The sequence below is a fragment of the Lepidochelys kempii genome, chromosome 5 (genome assembly GCF_965140265.1).
Source record: "Lepidochelys kempii isolate rLepKem1 chromosome 5, rLepKem1.hap2, whole genome shotgun sequence".
Taxonomy (NCBI): Eukaryota; Metazoa; Chordata; order Testudines; family Cheloniidae; genus Lepidochelys; species Lepidochelys kempii.
In genome coordinates this window covers 133229555-133256506 of record NC_133260.1, presented here as the reverse complement: position 1 = coordinate 133256506, position 26952 = coordinate 133229555, and the positions used below count along the sequence as shown (strand labels likewise).

At 42.9% G+C, this 26952-nt stretch overlaps 2 protein-coding genes across 8 annotated transcripts in view; one reads left to right on the top strand and one right to left on the bottom strand.

Annotated features, from left to right (window-relative positions):
• Positions 1 to 5178, top strand: part of LOC140911884 (uncharacterized) — a 35213-nt gene extending 30035 nt beyond the window's left edge. Inside the window, exons 4-5 of one of the 2 annotated variants that reach the window (XR_012159181.1) lie at positions 2727 to 3667; positions 4622 to 5178. The gene's annotated coding sequence lies outside the window, so the exon portion shown is untranslated. The remainder of the gene's footprint in view (positions 1 to 2726; positions 3668 to 4621) is intronic. The other variant, XR_012159171.1, reaches the window with a different exon arrangement.
• FSD1L (fibronectin type III and SPRY domain containing 1 like) overlaps positions 1 to 26952 on the bottom strand; it is a 63862-nt gene that overhangs the window by 26075 nt on the left and 10835 nt on the right. For all 6 annotated transcript variants that reach the window (XM_073345964.1, XM_073345969.1, XM_073345965.1 and 3 more), the window contains exons 4-6: positions 22504 to 22605; positions 17753 to 17775; positions 236 to 357 (exon numbers count right to left, since the gene is read on the bottom strand). In XM_073345964.1, the coding sequence (XP_073202065.1) occupies positions 236 to 357; positions 17753 to 17775; positions 22504 to 22605 (247 nt within the window). The remainder of the gene's footprint in view (positions 1 to 235; positions 358 to 17752; positions 17776 to 22503; positions 22606 to 26952) is intronic.

The window sequence follows — 26952 nt, the reverse complement described above, 5'->3', positions numbered from 1 at the left end:
AGAACAAGTTCCATTCCCACCTTCGTTGACTGGTCCTTATACTGTATAAAGGTCTATATGTGTTACCACCTTTATGAAGTAGATGATCTAGATCTGATATTTGCCAAGTAAATATTGAAGAAACTGTTTAAGATAGCTGAAAAAAATCCACATATTAAAACGCATTAAACGAACTATTGTTTATCCCAGATATCTTATAGTATAAAAATTCAATTCACTACAGACTTAATTTTACCTGGCAAAAACTTTAAAGCTTGGAGCATCTGCCTTTCCTGAGAGAAGTCCACCATCAAGTGAGTCATGTTATCACTGACCTTTGGTTTCAAAGAGATGCGGAATGCTGAAGCCATTGTGACTCTACAGAAAAGAAAGGCTTATTAGGAAAACGTGGTTCATATTTTGGAAATTCTATACTCAGGAAGTTAACTTTGAGGTGTGTCAAAACCATGTGATTTTTTATAATTCACTTCAGAAGTTGCTACAGGTTTGAGTGCACTGTTCTTCCCTTATTATATTTGAAAAAAAAATCAGCTCCCACATTTTAAAATGGTGGTGTTAACCAGTTTTCTGAAGTTTAAGTTACAAGAAGTGTTTCACTGCTCAAAAGATCTGGTGTTAGTTGCAAGTGCCTCCCTCTCACTTGATCTGTGACATTATGAGTCTCCATGTAAGAATCTAGAAGTGACTAAAAAGACTTCAAGCCTGATTCTCCCAGGCTTCGTACCTGGGGTATTCATTTAAACCTGTACACACAGTAATGATAGCCACTGAAAGTGAAAAATTCTGATCTGGTAGCATTTTACAGCCACTTTGCACAAGCCTAGAATCATAGGACTGGAAGGGATCTCAGGAAGTTATCTTGTCTGGTCCTCTAAACTCATAGCAAGACTAAGTATTATCTAAACCATCCCTGACAGGTGTTTGTCTAACCTGCTCTGAATCTCCAACAATAGAGATTCCACAGCCTCCCTAGGCAATTTATTCCAGTGCTTAACTTTCTGTCAGGGTAGTTTTTCCTGCAATGTCCAACCTAAACTGCCCTTGCTGCAATTTAAGCTCCTTAACCTCTGAGGATAGGACAAGAAGCAAAGGAGAACAATTTTTCTCCCTCCTCCTTGTAATAGCCTTTTATGTACTTGAAAAAAAACTTATGTCCCCTCTCAGTCTTCTCTTCTCCAGACTGAACAAGCCAAGTCTCCCGCCCCCCAAATCTTCCTTCATAGGTCACATTTTCCAGACCTTTACATCGTTTTTGTTGCTCTTCTCTGGACTGTCTCCAATTTGTCCACATTTTTCTTGAAATGTAATGCCCAGAACTGGACACAATACTCCAGTTGAAGCCTAATCAGCATAGAGTAGAGGGGAAAGAATTACTTCTCATGTCTTGCTTAAAATGCTCCTGCTAATACATCCCAGAATTATGTTTGCCAGTTTTTGCAACAATGTTACACTGTTGACTCCTTTAGCCTGTGATCCATTATGACTCCCAGATCCCTTTCTGCAGTACTCCTTCCTAGGCAGTCATTTCCCATTTTGTATGTCTGCAACTGACTGTTCCTTCCTACTTGGAGTACTTTGCATTTGTCCTTACTGAATTTCATCCTATTTACTTCAGACCACTTCTCCAATTTGTCCAAATCATTTTGAATTTTAATCCTTATCCTCCAAAGCATTTGCAACCCCTCCCAACTTGGTACCATCAACAAACTTTATAAGAATATTCTCTATGCCATTATCTAAATCACTGAAGAGGATATTCAGCAGAACTGGACCCGGAGCTGATCCCTGTGGGACCACACTTGTATGCCCTTCCAGCTCGACTGTGAACCACTGATAACTACCCTCTGGGAATGGTGTTCCAACCAGTTATGCACCCACCTTACAGTAACTCCATCTAGGCTGTATTTCCCTAGTTTATGAAAAGGGTCTATCACCTGCCCACCCATCCACAAAGCTTGTTACCCTGTCAATGAAAGCTATTAGGTTGGGGTGACATGATTTGTTCTTGACAAATCCATACTGACTGTTACTTATCACCTTATTATCTTCTAGGTGTCTGCAAAATGATTGCTTAATTATTTGCTCCATTATCTTTCTGGGTACAGAAGTTAAGATGACTGACTAATTCTCTGGGTTGTCTTTATTTCCTTTTTATAGATTAGCACTATATTTGCCCCTTTTCCATTTCCCTGGAATCTCTCTCATCTTCCATGACTTTTCAAAGATAATCACTAATGGCTCATATCTCCTCAATCAGCTCCTTGACTATTTTAGGATGTATTTCATCAGGCCCGGGTGACTTGAAGCAGGACCAAATGAAAGACACAAGGCATTGAAGAATTAAGGCCTTAATCTGATTCTCAAGTATCAACTTATGTATCCATAATTAGAAATGCACTAGCTACCAACACTGTAGAAAACAAATTTGTTCCTCAATTACAGAAGATCATTAAAGATTTCACTATAAAGCACCTTCACTCTTCCATTGAAGAAAATTCCAGTTGTCTCTTTAAAATGCAGATTCCCATTTTGAAAGTACTAGACATGACTCAGAAACAAAGTCTGTTTTCTGCTGAATCAAATAGCATGCTTTATTAGCACCACCCTACTCATCTAATTTAGGGGATGAGGAGAGGTTAGTTGTATACATTTGACTGTACATATAACCAGTATCATGGTAGAGACTGGAGCATAAAATAGTTAACAGCTTTCATGTTCACTCTCAGATCTGACTTCATAGCTCCAGAATCAGCACGGGTATGATAACATCACCAGTCTATGTAAGTGGGAGGCAGTAGGAAAAGGAGAGCAAGGCCTGGTCTACACTACGAGTTTGTCCGATTTAGCAGCGTTACATCGAATTAACCCTACACCCGTCCACACAACGAAGCCTCTTTCTTTTGTACATAAAGGGCTCTTAAAACAGATTTCTGCACTCCCCAACAAGGGGATTAGCGCTGAAATAGACATTGCTGTTTCGAATTAGGGTAAGTGTGGACACAATTCAAAGGTATTGGCCTCCGGGAGCTATCCTACACTGCACCATTGTGACCGCTCTGGACAGCACTCTGAACTCAGATGCACTGGTCAGGTGTACAGGAAAAGCCCTGTGAACTTCTGAATCTCATTTCCTGTTTGGCCAGGCGAGCTCATCAGCACAGGGGACCATGCAGTCCCAGAATCGAAAAAGAGCTCCAGCATGGACCGAAGGGGAGGTACCGGATCTGATCACTGTATGGGGAGAGGAATCTGTGCTATCAGAACTATGTTTCAAAAAAGACAAAATGCCAAAACATTTAAAAAAAAAAGTCTCCAAGGCCACAAGGGACAGAAGCTACAGCAGGGATGCAACACAGTGCCACGTGAAACTTAAGGAGCTCAGACAAGCATACCAGAAAACCAAAGAATCAAACGGACGCTCCGGGACAGAGCCCCAGACATGCCGCTTCTACGTTGAGCTGCATGCAATTCTAGGGGGGCCACCACCACTACCCCATCCCTGTCCGTGGACTCCGATGATGGGGTACTCTCCGCCATGGCTGAGGATTTTGCGGATGGGGAAGATGAGCTTGAGGACAGCACACTGTTCTCCCCGATGGGCAGGATCCTTTCATCACCCTGACTGAAATACCCTCCCAACCCAACCAAGCCGGAGAAGGGACCTCTGGTGAGTGTACCTTTTTAAATATAATACATGTTATAAAAGCAAGCATTTTTTAATGATTAAGTAGCCCTGAGGACTTGGGATGCATTCGTGACCAGTACAGCTACTGGAAAAGTCTGTTAACGTGTCTGGGGATGGAGCGGAAATCTTCTAGGGACATCTCCATGAAGCTCTCCTGGATGTACTCCCAAAGCCTTTGCAAAAGGTTTCTGGGGAGGACAGCCTCATTCAGTCCTCCATGGTAGGACATTTTACCATGGCAGGCCAGCAGCACGGTGTCTGGAATCATTGCATAACAAAGCATGGCAGCATATAGTCCAGGTGTTTGCTGGCATTCAAGCAACATCCATTCTTGATCTCTCTGGGTTATCCTCAGGAGAGTGATATCGTTCATGGTAACCTGGTTGAAATAGGGGAATTTAATTAAGGGGACATTCAGAGGTGGCCGCACCTACTTGGCTGTTTGCCTGTGCCTGAAAAGAAATCCTCCCCGCAGTTAGCTACGCAGTTGGGGGCGGCGCAGCACTGAGCTGTTCGCATTTGGCTAGCAGGGATTTCCCTGATATCAGCTACACGGTGGGGGGGAGGGGTAAAGTAATCATCCTAGAGAACTGGATTGGGGGGCGGGGTTAAGTTTGGTTTCTGCTGCTGCACATTAACAGGAAAACCGCAGCACTAAATAGCCAACTCAACATGCTTTGCTTGGGATGAGAGAGGAGGGCACTGCTGTTATGAAGGTTGCAGAAGCTGAAAGACTATGGCTTACCATGGCCACCCGCAAGCTGAATTCTGTTGCCCGGCACTGCGTGTGTGATCTCTAACACAAGATGCAAAATGCAATCTTGTACCAAAAATCACATGTGCTATGTAATGTGAATAGTGTTGTTCACCGTGGAAGAGTATAGCCATTGTTCTATAAAATGTACCTTTAAAATACTTCACTCTTTCTCCCTCCAGCAGCTGCAAATGTTTCAAGCCTCCCTCCTCCATCCCAAAGGCTATCTCAGATAAGGTGGCAAAAAAAAATGCATGCACAATGAAATGTTCTTTGAACTCATGCAGTCATTCGGCACTGACGGAGCTCAGCAGAACATGTGGAGGGACACAATAGCAGAGTATAGGAAAGGAGCCAATGAAGGTGAAGAGAGGTGGTGGCAGGAAGATCAGAGGAGGCATGAGGCAATGCTGGGGCTACTCTGAGATCAAACGGACATGCTCCAGCATCTGCTGGAGGTTCATGAACAGCAGCAGGATCACAGACTGCCGCTGCAGCCCCTGTTTAACCACCCTCCCTCCTCCCCAAGTTCCATAGCCTCCTCACCCAGACGCCCAAGAACGCAGGGGGGAAACTCCAGGCACCCAACCACTCCACCCCAGGGGACAGCCCAAGCAACAGAAGGCTATCATTCAAGAAGTTTTGAAGTGGCCTTTTCCTTCCCTCCTCCCACACCCCACCTGGGCTATCTTCCTATTTTTATAATCAATAAAGAATACATGTTTTTTTAAAATTATAGTGACTATTTCCTTTGCAAGCAAGCTGTCATTGAAAAGGGGGAGCGGGGGGGGCGGGGCTTACAGGGAATTTAGAGGCAACCAAGGGGGTGGGTTTTCATCAAGGAGAAACAAACAGAAGTGTCACACAGAACCCTGGCCAGTCATGAAACTGGTTTTCAAAGCTCTAACGCGCAGTACTTCCTGCTGTGCTCTAACAGCCCTGGTGTCTGGCTGCGTGTATTCAGCGGCCAGGCGATTTGCATCAACCTGCCACCCTGCCATAATCGTCTCCCCCTTACTCTCAGAGATTGTGGAGCACACAGCAAGCAGCAATAACAGTGGGAATATTGGTTTCGCTGAGGTCTGAGCGAGTCAGTAAACTGCGCCAGCAACCCTTTAAATGTCCAAATGCACACTCTACCACCATTCTGCACTTGCTCGGCCTATAGTTGAACAGCTTCTTACTACGGTCCTGCACTTAGGACGGAAGAATCCCATGCACCGCTACAGACTAGGGACCGAATGGCGAGTCAGCAGTTCTGCAGAAAAGGACCTAGGGGTGACAGTGGACGAGAAGCTGGATATGAGTCAGTGTGCCCTTGTTGCCAAGAAGGCCAATGGCATTTTGGGATGTATAAGTAGAGGCATTGCCAGCAGATCGAGGGACGTGATCGTTCCCCTCTATTCGACATTGGTGAGGCCTCATCTGGAGTACTGTGTCCAGTTTTGGGCCCCACACTACAAGAAGGATGTGGATAAATTGGAGAGAGTCCAGCAAAGGGCAACAAAAATGATGAGGGGACTGGAACACATGACTTATGAGGAGAGGCTAAGGGAACTGGGATTGTTCAGTCTGTGGAAGAGAAGAATGAGGGGGGATTTGACAGCTGCTTTCAACTACCTGAAAGGGGGTTCCAAAGAGGATGGATCTAGACTGTTCTCAGTGGTAGCAGATGACAGAACGAGGAGTAATGGTCTCAAGTTGCAGTGGGGGAGGTTTAGGTTGGATATTAGGAAAAACTTTTTCACTAGGAGGGTGGTGAAACACTGGAATGCGTTGCCTAGGAAGGTGGTGGAATCTCCTTCCTTAGAAGTTTTTAAGGTCAGGCTTGACAAAGCCCTGGGTGGGATGATTTAGTTGGGGATGGGTCCTGCTTTGAGCAGGGGGTTGGACTAGGTGACCTCCTGAGGTCCCTTCCAACCCTGATATTCTATGATACGGTCCAGGGTGCCTGTTGACGGCTTCATGAGCCAGGGCATTAAGGGGTAGGCTGGGTCCCCAAGGGTAACTATAGGCATTTCAGCATCCCTGTCAAAGTTCCTTCCCCACTCTGAACTCTAGGGTACAGATGTGGGGACCTGCATGAAACCCCCTAAGCTTATTTTTATGGGCTTTGGTTAAAACTCCCCCAAGGTACCAACTATTTTACCTTTTGCCCTTGGACTTTATTGCTGCCACCACCAAGCGTCTAACAAATATGTAACTTCTTTCCCCCAAAATCCTCCCCAAACCCTACACCCCCTTTCCTGGGGAAGGCTTGAAAAAATCCTCACCAATTTGCATACATGAACACAGACCCAAACCCCTGGATCTTAAGAACAGTGAAAAAACAACCAGGTTCTTAAAAGAAGAATTTTAATAGAAGAAAAGGTAAAAGAATCACCTCTGTAAAATCAGGATGGTAAATACCTTACAGGGTGATCAGATTCAAAACAGAGAATCCCTCTAGGCAAAACCTTAAGTTACAAAAAGACAAAAACAGGAATCTACATCCCATTCAGCACAGCTTATTTTATCAGCCATTTAAACAAAACAGAATCTAACGCGTATCTAACTAGCTTACTTACTAAGTTCTAAGACTCCATTCCTTTTCTGTTCCTGGCAAAAGCACCACACAGAGAGAACCTTTGTTTCACCCCCTCCCCCCAGCTTTGAGAGCATCTTGTCTCCTCATTGGTCATTTTGGTCAGGTGCCAGCAAGGTTATCCTAGCTTCTTAACCCTTTACAGGTGAAAGGGTTTTTCCTCTGGCCAGGAGGGATTTTAAAGGTGTTTACCCTTCCCTTTATATTTATGACACCCCCCAAAAATCACAGATAGGGTGAAACGCTGGCTGTGATTTCTTCCTGGAGCTCTAGGAAGAAACAGAGTTAATAAGACAGCCGCACCTCTAAATATCCTACCAAGATTAACAATATTTTCCACATCTCAAGGACTATTTTAACCAGTTGATTCTGGGAAACTTTCAAGGGAGAGTGCATCAGCCACTTTGTTAGAAGCTCCTGAGATGTGCTGGATGTCAAAACCAAAATCTTGGAGAGCTAAACTCCACCGAATAAGTTGTTTGTTATTTCCCGTGGCAGTATGAAGCCACCGTAGTGCAGCATGATCGGTTTGCAGGTGGAAATGCCGTCCCCAAACATATGGGCGTTCAGCTTTTCCAGAGCTTAGACAATGGCGTAACATTCTTTTTCACTGAGTGACCAGTTGCTTTCCCTCTCAGACAGCTTCTTGCTGAGAAACACTACAGGGTGGAATTCTTGATCCGGTCCTTCCTGCATTAAAACTGCTCCCACACCACGCTCGGATGCATCTCTGGTTACTAGGAACAGTTTGTCGAAGTCTGGGGCCCTTAGTACAGGGTCAGACATGAGTGTCGCTTTAAGCTGGTTAAAGGCCTTCGACACTCTTCTGTCCACTGAAAGGCATCTGGCTGTTTCTTTTTCGTTAGATCTGTCAGTGGGGCGGCGATTTGGCTGTATTGTGGTACAAGTCACCTGTAATAATCGGCCAAGCCTAAGAAGGATTAGACCTGTTTCTTTGACTTTGAGACAGGCCACTTTTGGATAGCATCCACTTTGGCCTGTAGGAGGTTGATAGTTCCTTGACCCACCTGGTGTCCAAGGTGGGTCACTCTGTTTAGGCCTATTTGACACTTCTTAGCCTTAACAGTTAGTCCTGCCTCCCTTATGCACTCAAGGACTTTTTGTAGATGTTCCAGGTGTTCTGCCCAGGAATCCGAAAATATGGCCACATCGTCTAGGTAGGCGACGGCATATTCTCCTAATCCTGCTAGGAGACCATCTACAAGTCTTTGGAAGGCGGCAGGTGCATTCCGCAGCCTGAAAGGGATTACATTAAATTCATACAGCCTGACGTGTGGTGAAGGCTGACCTTTCCTTGGCAGATTCATCTAGCAGTACCTGCCAGTACCCCTTGGTTAAGTCCAAGGTAGAGATGAACTGGGCCCGTCCCAGTTTCTCTGATAGTTCATCTGTGTGTGGCATTGGATAGTTGTCTGGGCAAGTTACAGCATGTAGCTTACTGTAGTCCACGCAAAAACGTATCTCCCCATCTGATTTGGGAACTAGAACCACTGGAGATGCCTATGCACTGCCAGAGAAGCAGATTACCCCCATTTGTAACGTATACTGGATCTCCTGTTCTATAGCAGTTTTAGCCTGAAGAGACACCCGGTAAGGTTGGACTTTAATTGGGTAAGCATTACCTGTGCCAATGGAGTGGTATGCCCGTTCAGTCAGTCCTGGGGTGGCTGAGAACATCGGCGCATAGCTAGTGCACAGCTCCTTGATCTACTGTCACTGCATATGCCCAAGGGTCATGGAGAGGTTCACCTCTTCATGTCACTAGCACTTTTCCCTTCATAGTAGACACCTTCAGGCCACTCAGCGTCATCTCCTCCCTGGGCTGTAAACTGACAAACCTTTAATTCTCTGGAATAAAAGGGCTTTAGAGAACTAATATGGTACACCTTAGGCTTTTGGTTGGAGGTAGGGAATGCTATGAGATAATTAACAGCTCCCAGGCCCCCCTGGACCATGAATGGCTCTTCCCACAACGCTTCCATTTTATGGGCCTGGAGTGCCCTTAAGACCATGACCTGGTCTCCTACTTTGAAGGAACGCTCTCTGGCATGTTTATCATACCAGGCTTTTTGCTCTTTTTGAGCATCCTGTAAGTTTTCTTTAGCAAGGGCTAGAGAGGTTCGGAGGGTGTTTTGTAGGTTGGTTACCAAGTCCAGAATGTTAGTTCCTGGAGAAGCTGTAAACTCCTCCCATTGCTGCTTCACCAACTGTAATGGCCCCTTAACCTCATGGCCATATACAAGTTCAAATGGGGAAAACCCTAAACTGGGATGTGGTACAGCTCTGCAGGCAAAGAGCAACTGCTGCAACACTAGGTCCCAATCACTGGAGTGCTCATTTACGTATCATGGCCCCCAAAGTTCCATTAAACTTCTTCACCAGGCCATTTGTTTGATGGTGGTAAGGAATGGCAACCAAGTGATTTATCCCATGAGCTTCCCAAAGGCTTTCCATAGTTCCTGCCAGGAAATTAGTTCCTGCATCTGTGAGGATGTCGGAGGGCCAACCTACCCTGGCAAAAATGTCTGCTAGTGCTTGGCACACACTTTTAGCCCTGAGGTTGCTTAGAGCTACTACTTCTGGCCATCGGGTGGCAAAATCCATGAAAGTCAGTATGTACTGCTTTCCTCTTGTGTCTTTTTTGGAAAAGGACCCAGAATATCCACAGCTACTTGCTGAAATGGAACTTCAATGATGGGGAATGGCTGGAGAGGGGCTTTGACCTGGTCTTGGGGTTTTCCCACTCTTTGGCATACTTCACAAGACTGGACATAGGTAGAAACATCCTTGCCCAGTCCCTCCCAGTGGAATGACCTCCCCAAAACAGTCTTTGGTATTGTTCACCCCAGCATGGCCACTAGGATGATTGTGGGCGAAGCTCAAGAGCTTGACCCGGTACTTAGTTGGAACTACCAACTGTCTGAGGATGCCAGTCTTCCTGGTGTCCACCAGGAAGAGTTTCCTTATATAAAAAAGTCCTCTTTCTACAACAAACCTGGATTGATTAGAAGAGCTGAGAGGCAGTGGATTGCTCCATGCCACCGTCCAAGCTCCCTGGAGGCGCTCTTCTGCTTCCTATTCAGTCTGGAACTGTTCCCTTGGTGCTGGAGACATCAGTTCCTCATTAGATTGTGGACCTAGGCTTGGTCCCTCTGGAAGCGATGTAGGGGATGGGGCTGTTCCTGTTGACTGTGAACCGCTCTCCGCTGGTTCACTATGTTGGGGTTCAGGCTCCGGCTGAGCCTCTGGTGTAGGGTTATCGGCTGCTGCCGGTTCAGGTTTGCTGGGGCCCTCTGGTGTTGGGGTTGCAAGTACTGGATTCAGTGCTGGCAATGCGTCTGGTGCTGGTTATTCTGCCGGTTCCGGGACTGGCTCTGTCTGGGTCTCTGGGACTGGATCCACTACTGCTGTTGCAGACCTTGGCCTGGGATCCAGGTCCATCACCTCTGACCAAGTCCTGGTAGAAGTTTCCGGAACAGAGCTAGGCGTGATGGCTTGTTTAGCCTGGCTGCAGGTGACCATTCTCACCCTCTTGGCTAGCTTCACATGATTGGCCAAGTCTTCCCCCAACAGCATGGGGATGGGATAATCATCATAGACTGCAAAAGTCCATGTTCCTGATCAGCCCTTGTACTGGACAGGCAACTTGGCTGTAGGCAAACTGAAAGAGTTTGACTTGAAGGGTTGAATTGTCACTTGGATCTCTGGGTCAATTCAATTGGGGTCCACTAAGGAAGCATGGATAGCCGACACTTGTGCTCCAGTGTCCCTCCACGCGGTGACCTTCCCGCCCACACTCAGTTTCCCTCCGCTCCAAGGGTATCTGGGAGGTATCTGGGCCTGAGGACCTCCGGTGCAATGAACTGTAATCTGTTGGGGTTCTTGGGGCAGTTGGCCCTCACATGCCCCGGCTCGTTACATTTAAAACATTGTCCAGCCGACGGATCACTGGGGCGAGGTGGGTGGCCGGAGAATGGTGTGGCAGGACGATAAGGTGTCTGGTGTATTCCTTGGTGTATAGTTGGGGCCTTGGGCTGCCCCTGGTAGTAGGGTGTGGTCTGAGGGTGTCCCTCCCTCCAACTGTGACCAGGGTTGTTGTTCTCTCCTCCCTCCACCCGTTTTGTTCTGGCTTGCCCCACCTCTCTGGCAGTCTGGGACTGCTCGTATCGATCAGCATAAGAAGCAAGACTTTCTGCTGAGTCCATTTCCTTATCCCACAAACACGGTTTTATTTCCTCTTTGGACATATTCAGGAATTGCTCCTGAGCTATCAAATCACACATTCCATTAAAGCTAGTGACCCCCCTTCCTTGGGCCCATTTAACAGATCCTTCATCTGGTTTAGATAAGCCATATTACTTAGTCCAGGCTCTCTTAAGAGTTCAAAATGTTACTCTGTACGTTTCAGATGTAATTTGAAATTGCTTTAAAACCAAATCCTTGAACTTATTATAGTCAGAAGCTTCATCAGTAGGCATCTTATTGAATATTTCCAGAGCTTTTCCAGTCAATTTTGCAACCAATGTGCTCATCTTGTGAACTTCAGGAATTTTATGGAGTGCAGTGTCTCAAAGGTGAGAAAATATTCAACAATATCACTGGATTCATCATACTGTGGACATCACTGCTCCCATTTGTGGATTGCTGGGGAAGGATTGTTAGGGTTATCCAGTAGATTCTGCTCAGCCCTTACCTTCTCCATCTCCAGTTCATGATTCCTCTCTTTTTCCTTTTCCTCCATAGCTCTCCTGTGAGCAGCCTCTTGGTTCTTTTCTGCCTCCATAGCTCTCCTGTGGGCAGCCCCTAGGGCTTTTTCTGCCTCTTTCGCTGCCTCCAGTCTGGTTAACTCCAATTTGTGTTGTGCCTTGGTTTCTGTCATGTTTGCCTCGGTTTTTAACTAACTTTACACCCAAGAGTTAGAAATAAGCAAGCAAAAAACTTGGCTTGTCAAACAAAATAGGTTGTGCTGTAATTGGATATCTATGTTCTCTGACAGTGGTTGTCAGCCTACAGAAAAATCCTTAAAAAAACCTAACATCTTTGTCTCCAGGCAAATAGACAGAAAACCCCTCTATCTGCTCTTAGGTAAAAAAAAAGAAAAAAAAAACACACACACACAACACGAACTTCAGGTCTGTGAAGACTTGTGAATTTCCCTGCAGGAGGTTAACTACCCTGCCTTTAGGTAGAGAAAACTCCAGCTCATAAAAGAATTCTCTTTTGTCTCTGCTCTGGCCCCCAAGCAGAGACAAAACTAATTGCTTTCTGCTAAAAACCTGCTTTCCAGCAGCCCAAAGGAAAAAAAGTTTCCCTTTTAAAATCTGTGCTTCTTGTTCAAAAAAAAGAGCACAAAAACAAAAACCTCAAATTGATCTCAAAATGATTTCAAGGTAATCCCACCACTCTGCCACCATGTCAAGGTTCCTTCCCCACTCTGAACTCTAGGGTACAGATGTGGTGATCTGCATGAAAACCCCCTAAGCTTATTTTTATAGGCTTAGGTTACAACTCCAAGGTACAAACTATTTTACCTTTTGCCCTTGGACTTTATTGCTGCCACCACCAAGCGTCTAATATATAACAGGGAAAGAGCCTGCTTGGAAATGTCTTTCCCCCAAAATCCTCCCCAAACCCTACACCCCCTTTCCTGGGGAAGGCTTGATAAAAATCCTCACCAATTTGCATACGTGAACACAGACCCAAACCCTTGGATCTTAACTATGAAAAAGCAATCAGGTTCTTAAAAGAAGACTTTTAATAGAAGAAACGGTAAAAAGAATCACCTCTGTAAAGTCAGGATGCTAAATACCTTACAGGGTATTCAGATTCAAAACAGAAAATCCCTCTAGGCAAAACTTTAAGTTACCAAAAGACACAAAAACAGGAATCTACATTCCATTCAGCACAGCTTATTTTATCAGCCATTTAAACAAAACAGAATCTAATGCATATCTAGCTAGCTTACTTACTAAGTTCTAAGACTCCATTCCTTTTCTGTTCCTGGCAAAAGCATCACACAGACAGAGAGAACCTGTGTTTTCTCCCCCGCTCCAGCTTCGAAAGTATCTTGTCTCCTCATTGGTTATTTTGGTCAGGTGCCAGTGAGGTTATCCTAGCTTCTTAACCCTTTACAGGTAAAAGGGTTTTCCCCCCTCTGGCCAGGAGGGATTTTAAAGGTGTTTACCCTTCCCTTTATATTTATGACAATCCTCAGTTATTTTCTGGTCTGGGAAGTAAATCCCTTCCTGCAGCCGTTTAGACAGACCAGAGTTCCTGAAGACGCGAGCGTCATGAACCTTTCCCAACCATCCCAAGTCGATGTTGGTGAAACATCCCTTGTGATCCACCAGTGCTTACAGCACCATTGAAAAGTACCCCTTGTGGTTTATGTACTGGCTGCCCTGGTGGTCCGGTGCCAAGATAGGGATATGCATTCTGTCTATAGCCCCACCAGTTAGGGAATCCCATTGCAGCAAACACATCCACTATGACCTGCACGTTTCCTAGAATCACTACCTTTGATAGCAGCAGCTCAATGATTGCGTTGACTACTTGCATCACAGCAACCCCCACAGTAGATTTGTCCACTCCAAACGGATTACCGACTGACTGATAGCTGTCTGGCGTTGCAAGCTTCCACAGAGCTATTGCTACTCGCTTGAGAACTGTGAGGGCCGCTCTCATCTTAGTATTCTTGCGCTTTGGGGCAGGTTAAAGCAAGTCACAATGTTCCATAAAAGTGCCCTTACGCATGCGAAAGTTTCAGAGCCACTGGGAATCATCCCAAACCTGCAACACTATACGGTCCCACCACTCTGTGCTTGTTTCCCAGGCCCACAATCGGCATTGCACGGCATAAACCTGCCCACCACGATCTCCAAATTGCTGGGGACCGCAGTTTTAGAAAATTCTGTGTTCATGTCCTCATCACCGCACTGCCTTCGCCTCCTCGCCTGGTTTCTCAGGTGCTGGTTCTGCATAAACTGCATGATAATGCATGAGGTGTTTACAATGATCATAACTGCTGCGGTGAGCTGAACGGCCTCCATGCTTGCTGTGCTATGGCATCTGCTTGGGCAATCCAGGGAAAAGGGCACAAAATGATTGTCTGCCGTTGCTCTGACGGAGGGAGGGGAGACTGACAACATAGCTTACAGGGAATTAAAATCAACGAAGGGGATGACTTTGCATCAAGGAGAAACAGAATGGCTCCCTCAAGGATAGGGCTCAAAATCCTGGGTTTAGCAGGCTGTTGATTTCACGGAGGGAGGGAGCAAGGAGAAAATGAATACAAAACAAATCTGGTCTATTTCTTCTTTTGATCCACTTCATCTATCTTTATACGTCTTGCCAGCAGCAGACCGTGCAGTACGACTGCTGGCCATTGTCATCTCCTGGCTGCTCATTAGAAGACAGTGCAGTAGGACTGCCAGCAGGACTGAATCCCCATGAGAAGAAACTTTAAAGGGAAATGACCTGGCTGAGTCACTCCCATGTTTGCCCAAGAGCCCCTGACCTACCTCACCGAGGTCAGCTAAAAGAGCCCCCTGGAGTATGTCGATGACGACTACGGTCATACTGCACTGTCTGCTGCCAAAAGGCAATGAGCGGCTGCTGTATAGCAATGCAGTACCGTATCTGCCAGCACCCAGGAGATATACGGTTACTGTGAGCTGAGCGGGCTCCATGCTTGCCATGGTATGGCGTCTGCACGGGTAACCCAGGAAAAAAGGCACGAAACAATTGTCTGCCGTTCCTTTCACGGAGGGAGGGAGAGAAGGGGGGCCTGACAATATGTACCCAGAACCACCCGTGACAACGTTTTTGCCCCATCAAGCATTGAGATTTCTACCCAGATTTCAAATGGGGGAGGAGACTGTGGGAACTGTGGGATAACTACCCACAGTGCAATGCTCCGCAAGTCGACAATTGCCTCGGTACTGTGGACGCACTCCACTGACTAAGTGCACTTAGAGCATTTGTGTGGGGACACACACAATTGACTGTATAAAAATGCTTTCTACAAAACCAAATTCTAGGAATTAGACCTAATTTCGTAGTGTAGACATGGCCTAAGTGCCTTCCAGCTAGGTCTTTAGCACCTTATAACATACAAAGTTGTACAGCATTACCCTGGAGTGTTGTCCATCTGTCAAATGCACTACTGAAATCAAATGTTCACTCTATCCTACCCACTTTTTTAAAAAACATAAACTTAAGAAAAATCAAGTTCTGAAAAGTAGTAACTAATGACATGCTGTTTCAGAAATCAAAAGTTGGACAAAAGAAGCATTTTTACCAAATTCACACCCAGGGATCTGTGACATCTGAGAAGTGGCTAGCAAATTGGATTCTTAAGTGTTTTTGTGAAGGAACAGGAGCAACACTTCTTCCCATACCCACCCCATGAAAAGAGCCAGTCTTACTGAAACTACAGTTACAATAGAGAGTGAATGAAGCACAAAAAAGGGTTTTAGCAGTGGAGACAGTGAGGGAAAAGCAGCAACAGATCCTAGAGACTTGATGGAGAAAGCAAAGAGTACAGAGGATGACAGGTTGCCGGGGGAAAAGGACAATGTAGTTGGCATTGAAAAGAGCAGACACACTGTGGCCATTTCATTGCCAAAAATAGTGTGGAAATCAAAAGTGGAAGATATTCCAGTTCAAAAGGTTACTAAATTTTGAGCTATTACAAGATCAATTCCAACTCTGACCCACGCCACAATAACCTTAGATACCTAATTAAACTTAATTTTATGCCAACCTTCCTAAACAGTGGAGAGAAATCGGAGAATACAGCTTCAATTTGAGGACAAGAGAACTAAAGTATCAATGTTTATAAGAACATGAATTCCTAAAGATGGAATTTTAGAACTGTAAGCCATCAGTTTTAGACTCTATGAAAATTATTCAGGATTGTGATAGCTGTGAAATAGTTAAATCTCAAACTGACAGGGGCCTCTCAAACAATCTCTGAATGAACGAGATTATACACCCGCTACTGGAGTACTTAAACTATCTTGTCTTGACCAGATGGTGAAGTGGTGTCAGTTATCCATGTTTTGAGTTTTTACTTCTTGACCATATCCATTTTTAGACTTACATTCTTTCTAAGTTTGCAGCCTGACTGGAACATCCTCAAAAGTTTTTTTAAAAAAGTAGCATTTCCTGCAGAGAATTTTACAGCTTGCTGGTAATCCTAAAAACTACTAATTCCAAGTGGCGGTACCCAAGAGTCAAAAATAGGATTTAATTTGACCAGCAGCTCAATATCCAATACCATAGCCCTGTAGCTCACAACTAAGTCAGAAGTACTTGAATTTTCCCCATCACCAACTTTCCAGCGTGCATCACTAGCAGCCCCACAGCTATCACTGCTCAGCCAACAGACTAAGCCCCAAAAGTACAACAGCTTGATTGACCTTAACAGAACCTTGTGTTGTCAATAGTTACAAGTTGTCCAAGCAGAAACTTCCCATAACTACAACCTAGTTGTGAAACTTCTGCATGTCTGGCCAACAGAACCAGCTGTATAGAGATTCACTGTTCAAACTGGCTGCAGCAGAGTGGCTGAATGCTGCTAGAGTAGCTTCATGAGCTTGGAAGGGATAACCGGAGGCGTGCTACTGTTCAAAGAACTGAAGCACATTAAACAAAACTTCTGCCACCACCATTCCTAAATTTCTTTCTACTAAGGGTTCTCTATTTCTGCTTGGGCTTGGATAGAAAGCTTAGTTTCCCATAGCAATCAACACTGAGTTTACCTTGGACACAAATTCCAGCATGAAACTAGCTTTTTTTCTTTGGCAATTAACTTGTTAGTTCTCATGAAAATGTTTTACTCAACAGCCAACCTGCTGGGCCAGTGGAAGCAACATATTCTGGAAACTCTTGGTCGGGCTGGTCTTCCACATGCTGAATACAGCTTGTGTCTAAAAGTTTTAAAAGTGCTTCCAGTCTCCATTGAGACCCACTGATATACCTGAGTTTGCTAGGCATGTTTTGAATAGGATTGTCCTGGTCCAGAAGAAAGATGTGCTTACCTTAACATTGTTTCATCATAAAATACTTGGCAGATTAGAAGTTTTCCACTCTAAAAAAGTTGGTTTAAGTATGTGTTGAAGAGACTCTTCACATCCAAAAAGAAATCACCTTGGCAAAAAAAAGTCACTAATGCAGGCAGTGAACCCACTGGCATCAGTACTGGTGATACCACCAGAAAGACATTCTTTGTCAACACTAGAATAACTTAGCTAGAAAAAGATTCTAGCTGCAAGGCATCCCCTCACACTCAAAACAGATCATTAAGCCTGCAGAAATTTTTAAGTCAGGATCCTATATTTAGGAATTTAAGGGAAACCGTCAACTTGATAAAAATAGATTGTAAAAAATGTTTTCAAATTTTACACCCACTTGTCTGTCCACGTGGTTTTCTCACCACACTTTCTGGGTTGTTACCCATTTCCCTCCTCCTGTTGCTGTGTGAAAGGCTCACACAAAAGGAGAAAGGTTAACCAGCTAGACAGGGGAGAGTAAGAAACTGACTATATGGAATGCTGTCAAATAATGTATATAATCTTTCAATTGTGATACTCTTGTAAACAATACCTAAGAGCATCAGAAAGTTGACTGTTCCCCTTTAAGACTGTACTTTTGAGTTCCGTGAAAAGATATTAACAATTACAAAGCAAGAAGTTTTGTACCGTACCTATCTTTGATCTGTCTGGCAGCCTTGGTGCATATCAGGAAGAAGAGAGAGAAGGTAATTAGTGCTTCCATGCAAGTCTCAACAGCAGTAACATGCAAGAAGAGTTAGATTATGAATCCCACAGCTATGCAGCTCAGATTCAAACACCAAACAATATTTTACCACTTTGATGTAAGATTTTTCTTTCCATAAGCTTGTGTTAATGCACAATGGTTAGAAATGCTGTAATAAGTCAGATCAGAGCAAATCAACTTCAAAAGCCACACCAAACCAACTCCAAATTACTGGGCTTTTTCTTCTTGGGGGGAGGGATAGCTCAGTGGTTTGAGCATTGGCCTGCTAAACCCAGGGTTGTGAGTTCAATCCTTGAGGGGGCCATTGAGGGATCTAGGGCAAAAATTGGGGACTGGTCCTGCTTTGAGCAGGGGGTTGGACTAGATGACCTCCTGAGGTCCCTTCCAACCCAAATATTCTATGATTCTAGTGTAAGAGCAGATATCCAGTTTATCACTTTAAATTTCTTTCCTGCATCCATAATTCCAAATTTAAAAGAAAAAAGTACAAAGACAGCAGCATTTACTTAGGTTCTGCTCTTTTGAATCAATAGTGTAAAGTACTTGTTTTATTGCCAGTGGTGTTTATCCATACCATAACCTGTCAGAAGCTTAACTTCTTGTAGAACAGGTATCAAAGAGGAAAGGAAAATTTCCCTCTGAAAGTTATTGTACTGTTTCTTCAATCCTACTTTACAGTAGATTTTCCCCATCTATTCCTCAGAAGCTCCAATATATGGAGTTGCACAAGTACTCAACTTCCTGCTATTATTGTAGTACACCCAGAACCAATATGGCTGATCTACGGGTATCAAAGTCTTAAATTTACCATTTGAAAACAGGGAGGCCTGGTCACATTTAAGAATAAAAAGGTTATTGAACAAGTTAACAATGAGAAGATGGGTGGATTCATCTTTCACCTAGAGTTTCTAGTTGGTTTGAGGTTGCCTTCAACTGAGATTTTTATTTTGGAGGATTAACTCTCAAGGAACAGCACCAGAAAGCTTAGGACATTTCTCTGGACATAAGAGTATTTTACAAAACCTAAGAGAAAGGTTTTTGTAAATTACAAACATGTTTTCATAAAAATATCTTTCCATTGGAGACATTATTGGTTTGATAGGAAAGTCTTGTAATAAAGAGATTATACTACAATATCACATAAGGGATCTTATGGTGATTGTAATTGTACTAGATGAATATCAATATGCTGTACATAGTTGGACTATTTAAACCTACAAAAAGCAGTGAGGCTGAATTTCACTTCAATTTAGAATACCTGCAGAGGACCCTCTGAGCAAAGGTGAATTTCATTCTAAGTGCCCTTATTTGCTAAATATCTGTTGTGTAAAGTATACTAAAAATAGAGAGTTTGACCAACGACATTCCTCAAGGGAGGAGATCCTACTTTGGCAACCCTAGTAGGGTCTTATGTAGCAGCTCTTATTTACAATTCCTCATAGCTGTGCCTTTAAAAAGGTAGGATCAACTTTTTGAAGGGGGGTGGCACGGAAAACAAAAAACAAACCACTTCTCCTAGAACAAGGATTTAAGAATGTTCCAGGGAAGACCCAGAATCCATCCTGTCATTTCTCTAATGAAGCAAACATTTAGCTCTCAATCCTGCAATTACCCCTTCAAAAAAAAAAAAAAAAAAAGTAACACCTGAAAGAGGTCAGTGTAGTTTTCTGTACAGAGAAGGAAGATGAACATCTCATTTTAGAAATGAGAATTGCTGATCTAATGAGCTGGCTCAGCAGACTATGCTAGGAGACATTTGCAGTTGATCCAGTTCTCTTCTCCTAGCTACATTCCTTGTCAGTCATGGTGGTCTTTAGTGCTGTTCATGGTTTTTCCATGTCATAATTTCACAGTGAGCAATTTAGATGAAGTTTTTCAGCTTGTTTCAAAAATTCACAGAAGCCTAATTCACTAAATCTCACTTTGACAAAAGAAATCCATCCTCAATCATAGTTTAAATGCAGTAGACATGAATAGGATTTGACATCTCCCCCCACATTGAGATAGCTGTTCTCAAATTAAGTGATTAACTCTGAAAACAAACAGAAGATCCCCTGTACTATGGGGTTTACATGTTATTGAAAGCTGAATGACTCATTAGCTGGCTAGCCATACAAAAACTGTATTTGGCTCTACCCAGCAAGGAACGTGAAACATGTCAAAATAGTGACTTGCATCAATTCATCAGCGTGGCCATAAGAGACATTTAAATTTAGACTTGACGCATTTTATCAGTTTAAATGCAGTTTGTGTATAAAATTAAACAGGAAACTTGCAAGAAAAGTCTTTGACTGTTCTTGACTGGACAGTGAGCGCAAATCAGTGCCAAGCCTGCTTCATACTGCTGTACATGACGTGAGTCACTTCAACCATCTACAGCTGAGACAGGACAGTAGAAACATTTAAATGAAGTTCTCTATAGAACTTAAGACCATTACTATGGTTCCCAAGTAGGTATAAATATCCAATTACTGATAGTATAGCATGTGGTTGCTATCTTCCCCTCTTAAGTTTTTACTTTATGGACACATGAAAATAAATGCAAAAGTTGTGCCCTGTATAATGTAACAAAATTGCAATGGCTGGAATATTTGTCAGTCAACTCTACTGCTCCCATTTCATTTAACAACACTTACATCAAGTCACTGCCTATGATGCATCTCTAAAATGGGGAGAGACTTGCTGTACACAGAATCAGTCTTGATGCACTGTTTTACTGATAAATATTCCACAGCTAAAAGAATAAGTTCTGCAAAGATAGTATACTGTTATGTCAGGTAAAGATCTGCAGTGCTTCAACATTAATATTCAGCCAAGTACCAACATTGCACAGTCCTACAATGGAGATATGCACTAATTTAGTGTATGCAATTTTTACTGTATTTTTCAACTAATATCTCCACATTTGACTGTAATTCTGTTTTTTTAAGAAACATGCTTCCATTAAGCAAGCAGTTTCTCAGCCTCTTGGATGGTTGCTTAAGATTGGTATCTACAGTGAAATCTGAGTCCCAATAGTCATGACATCCTAAAAAGTGGATTCTTCTCAAGCCTAATTATAGTATTGCAGTTTTAACCTAAAAATAAGCTAAGGCACGCACCATGGTGTCCACAACAAATGGTGTCCACAACAGATGCAGCCAAGTGCTTTTGCATGTATGAAAGAACATTGTGAGGATAATATAAGCTTACAAATCAGCCCTACTTCCCAAGGGATTTCATTAGTGGGTTTTGTTTTGGTTTTTAAACTAAGGGTTTAGTTTGAATAAAAAGATTTCCAAGGTATTAGCTCTTGCATACTGCAATTAAATGTAAGAAGGTCTTCATTTTTTCTGTACTTAAATATTAAAAATGAGTACTTCAAAAGGCAGGGGCAGTCTTGTCTCCCCCTGCAACCCCTTCCAAGTATTAAAGCTCAATGAAGTAAAAAATCCACTGTCATAGCTGTGGGAGCATGTAGACCAGAACAGAGCCCTACAGTTCATGAAAATCTGTGCTCACAGAGAGCTGAAGTGGAGACTACAGCCCAGGCTAACAGTGCAAGTTACAAATACTAGATTCTAGCAGACTACACTTGTTCTTGGTACCTTGAATACTGCAGACTTTGTGATCCAAATGCCAAAAGAAATGGTCATTACAATTAGTGTAAGATGATTTCCATTAATAAAGTCTGTGTGCTTTCCAGTTGACTCTAGCTATAACATAGCTTTGGGTACAATACTTCAAGAGCTGTTTAAGATCTGACCCAGTTTTAACATGTCAAGAAATGACAAGTCATAAGCCATCATGTATTAGGCTCCCTAAATTTTAAGTACTAGATAGATATTTAGCTTTTAACTTGTCAGTCCTTCGGGGGAAAAAAATTAAACAAACAGGTTTCAAGAGGGAAAAAGCAAGAACTCACACTGTCACTTTAAGAGTAAGATTGTCCTATTTACTAGAACATTTCCAGTATCCTTGTTATCAAGTGAAAATTAAAATGGCAGAAAATACAAGTAATTGGGTTTTGGATTTGATGTGGCTCACTGCATTGTTAGTACAAAACAAATATGGTATGTGACATTGACAAAGTCAAATGTGGGATATCCTAGTAATAGATCTGAAGCTGCAGTAACTGGATTGCCAGCATTTTACCAGTTGTATTGTGTTTCCACTCCTCTACCTTTCCCTTGGTGCATTTCCCCCACTCAATTGTAAGTTTGTTAATGGTAACGTACATATATTGTTTGTATTAGCTACACCGAATCACTCAAACAGTCTCTGGACTGTCATTGGGCTGGAAATTTGTACAAAAAACCCAGACATTAGAAGGCCTGCAAGGCATATGGTAAAAACTGCCCTGAGGAGCTTACAGATGCTAATGTAAGATTTTAAACAGCAGTTAAATCAAATGGCTATAGCAGCTGTCATGGTTACAACCCATCAAAACCAGGAGTTAACAAAAAGCAATACTAGGGTAGTTTAGAATGAAAATATACCAATATAGCTACTGATTTTTCACCTTTTAACAGCCAACTTGGCACTATGGCTCGAGGCACTAGCTCCTTTTCCAGATTCCTCTCCTCTTACACTACTGTTACGCTAAGCGGTTTGTAATGACAGATTTATGATAAAATCCCATTCAAGTTAAGAAAACAGAACTGTGTTTTCCTTATTCACAGCAGTTTAATTTTCTACCTTTGAGAATTCCTCAGGGTCCTTTATGTCCAGTGACCGTGCAGCAAATTCTAGTAGTTCTTCAGAATTCTCCAAGGCATTACTACATTGGCTAAGTTGATTCTAGGGTCAGAAAACAGGAGAGAGTTCCAAATATTAAAATTTGGAGAGTTGGTAAGATAGTTTTGACAGGTTCCCTCCGGGGTGCCACTTGGAACTGGGGTACAAGTGAGCCTGCCTGACCCACCGGCCTGGACTCCCTCTCATACTGTGGTGCTGTGATAAGTTGCCAAGCTCTCTGAGCTTGCTCTTTCACCATCATACACACAGATAAAGGACACACCGAGCTGCAGCTTCACACACAGATGCGGAGATCAGCTCTGCATGGGAAGGCTGAACTAAAGCACCTCCCAGTTGCTAAGGCATGCACCCCCTTCTGGAGTGTGAACACAAAATTATACCATCTTGTGCTGCACAGGGAACTGCGTGGTATAAGCTCATAAAATTCACCCTCTCCCTCAATGTATAAAGAGATATGCAACAGCTTTCTGCCCCAAATTATAATTTCCACACGTAGTGGTTTTAGACCAAACAAAACTAGTTTAACTACAAAAGATAGATTTTAAGTGGTAAACAGATCAAAGCAGATTACCGTAGTAAATAAACAAAACCACGAACAGATCTTAAACACACTAAATTAGGTAGGATATGAATTAGCAAATTCTCACCCTGAGTGATAAACAGGCTGGCAGATTCTTAAGGCACAAGCTGCCTTGGCTTTCCCAGGTTCATACACAGGCTAAAAATCCCTCTAGCCTGGGACCATCACTTCCCCCAGTTCAGTCCTCAGCTCTCAGGTGTTTCCAGGTGTGTTGTTGTAGGGAGAGAGGTACCATCATGTCATTATCCCCCTTGTATATCTTCTTCCCACTTGCTGGAAAGCTCTTTTGCTGGGACCTGGGTCAAACAGTTCCCACTGTGCAACGATATCTCAGAGGTTTCTACTGCACACAGTTCCGGGGGTAATCCTTGTGCACATTTTCTCAATTAGCTATTAATATTGTTTGGCCTTTTTACTGTTTTACCTGAAAGACTGTTTGTGGAGGTTTTCAACCTCCACAACATGGTTCAGTAACACCTACATAACCAAACTTCATAACTTCACATATGACAATAGCACATACAATCCAATGACATATTACTGTCTAGCAGATGAAGACTTTTAGAATGATACCTCACAAGGCACATTTTGTACAAAACATATCCTAATTACAAGATAGTGGTGAATATTGGGGTGCCAGGGTTTCACAACAGTGAGTACTAGTATGAACAGCAGAATTTGGACATTCATCCCAGCTGCACTATAAATGTTACTGAGTATCAGCTCTGCCACCCAAAGGTTTTGGCATCCTTCTTGGCAGGACACATCGTCTTAGCTAAGTAAGTTTCTACAGCTGAAACTTAAGGATGTGTACTATGCCCTATGAAACTAAGGAGCAAATAATTAGTTAGATGGCACCCGTAAGGCCCGATGAATGTATAACTGCAGTCTACTGCTCTTAACATACTAAAAATTGTAAACATTTTACAGAGTGTGCCAAATAAATTAAAGTGTATGTTGCAGATATGGTTAAAAAGCTTTCAGTATGGCTTGAACCATGCTTTCCAGTTTTAAAAATCTTAGTTCAATATTATGGAGATACCCCTTCAAATGTAATTTAGTACTGTGTACAATATCTTAACTGCAGGCCAAAGGGTAGGGCAAGGGAGACATGAGTTTTGTCCCAGCTCTGCCATCAACTTGTTGCAGTGTAGGTCATTTAATCTGCATCAATTTTCTGTAATGTGCTGCTTACTCACCCTTGAGATCTAGGGATACAGCACTGCAAGTGCCCAATAGATCTGCTGATACTGTACAGCAAATAAATGTAAGTCTCTTCCCTGAATAGCTTCCAGGAGCAAACCAAAAAAATTGCACAATACAGAACTTGCCTCTTTCTAAAGAGTGACACTCATGCCAGTTTCAAAGCCCTTTGTTCTCAAAACTAGAGATGTAAATATCTGTTTAAAAACTATATAATTTTAATTGTTTAACTGATAAACCTTTAACCAAGGTCCCTCTGGCCAGCTGCAGCTGGTCCACCAGGGTTAACGGTTAAGGTCAATTAACAGCAAGCCTAATGCTTACTAGTTAACATTTTACACCCCTATCTCAAATGCTGCATAAATGTAACTAGTTTTTGCAGAGTGATGTTCAGTGAGAGGTTGAATCCATCTAGACTTTTTAGGTAAGACTATTAAAAAAAGTTTAGGATCTAAGTAACTGTCTTTAGTAGCAAAAGATTGTTTGAGACCTCAAAGTTTATATCAATTTTCTGTGATTTCTGACTGAATTAATGCAAACTTCCCTCAAGCCAGTCAATGTAGCTTCTGTCCACTGACCCACATGTGACTGTTCTTGATATATCAGCTTTGATACACACTTCACAACATTGCAAAATATTGCCATAGAAGCAGATATCTCAATAGCAGTGTTTAGCTAAGGGCATCTCTAAACAATTTGCAAAGATACAGCAGACAGACACTAGCATTAGCATTCTGGATGGATGCATCAGTATTTGGGAACAGAAGGAGTCATGTCAGTTGTAAACAAGTGTAATTAGGATAGATGGCCCCACAAATAAGTAGTGTTTCTTCCAGCCTCACACAGGTTTTAAAGGGTGGGTTCCAGTTATAAGCATGGGCCTATAGAAGAGTTCAATATTCTTGTGAGAGGACATCAACTTTAGAAGAGAGTTAATTAAAATCACTCACATTACAATATCTGGTAGATTGGTTATAAATCTACTAATTATACAGACATGACTGTACAACTTACAAGTTCTTCCCATTTAAAGGCATGGAATAGGTAGTTTTCCAATCCAGACAGTATCAGGAAGACTGCCTGCGTAAATACAGCACAAACACTTCCTGGTGACAGTAAAATTAGGAGACATTGCTTCCTCAACTCCAATCAAGAGTCACACCCAGTTAAACTCTAGACCAGCGTTTCTCAAACTGGGGTCTGTGAGGGTACTCCAGGGGGTCCACAGGCTCTGCTGATCAATTCAACTCCTCCCCCTCCCTCCCAGCACCTCCTGCACACTGGAGAACAGCTGTTCAGCAGCATGCAGGAGGCACTGGGAGGGAGGGGAAGGTGTGGGATGGGGCCTTAGGCTGAGTGGAGGGCTTGGGGGGGTCCGTGAAAAATTTCAAAGTGGTGGTCCTCAGGTTGCTAAAGTTGAGAACTGCTACCCTAGACTAAGCTTCATTATTTCAGCTATACTTTTGTACAGTTGACCTATATAGTGCATTGTTAGCCAACAAGGAGTCCAGCATGCAGTCTTGACTAAAAATTTGATTTATCAATTAAGGTACATCTAGAATAGTCAATATTATCCTTTATCTGCTTTTAGTAGGCCTTTGGAGATTCATAAAGTGCAGTTCTATTCTGAAACACAACTCCTCTCCATCCCCCTCCAAAAGAGTACCATGGAATTCCTTGAATCATGAGACATAGAAGGTGATCAAATTTGAAGATTAAGAAAATAAACATTTCCAGGGCTGGTAGCTATAACAACCTTCCCTGAAAGGCAAGCTGACAAAACCTGCAAGTATTCAGTCACCAGTAACATTCCACGGGCCCTCTTTTTTCCTTCGGATTTCAAGAAGTGGCAGTGCAGTCATACAATACATAGGTTTCAGGTAACAGTTGTTGGTTCAACTGTACGACACTGACAGACAAGCTTTCAGAATGTCAAGCCCTCTGTTAGGTCATGAAATTAAGTTCCTTAAATTAAGTTTTCTATATGGTATGATCATAACTGTGGATTTAAACCCTCCTGCTTCAGATCATGATCTGAGCAATGACAGCCCAGTTAGGGATTTCTTGCACCTTCCTTTGAGGCAACTGGTACTGGCCACTATCAGACGTGATACATGTCTAAATAAAGCACTGGTCTAATTAAATACCAGAACTCCTATTAGGTATACATGCTGTTTGCTTCCACAGCTACCCCACCCCAACCATTAAAATATTGAACACCTTAAAAACATTAGTGATTTCACCCACACATGTGAAGTAACAAGGATTATCCCCATTTTTTAAGACAGGAATCTGAGGCACAGAAAAGTGACTTGCCTAAGGTTCTATAGGAAGTCTCTGGCAGAGTTAAGTGCCAAGCAGATCTGCTCATGCTGTACAGTGAGTAAATGTTAGCCTCTGACCTTAAAAGCCTCGAGTAGCAAGCTAAAAAGTTTGCAGAATACAGAACTTGCCTCTTTCTAAAGAATATCAGCCAGGCCAGTTTCAAAACCCTTTGTTCTCAGTCAAACACTACATAAATGTAATTAGGCTCTTGACTGGAACTTCAGTAACTAAACTTATTTTAAGACTAAAAAAATCTAAAATGACAATACTAGCTCTTGTAT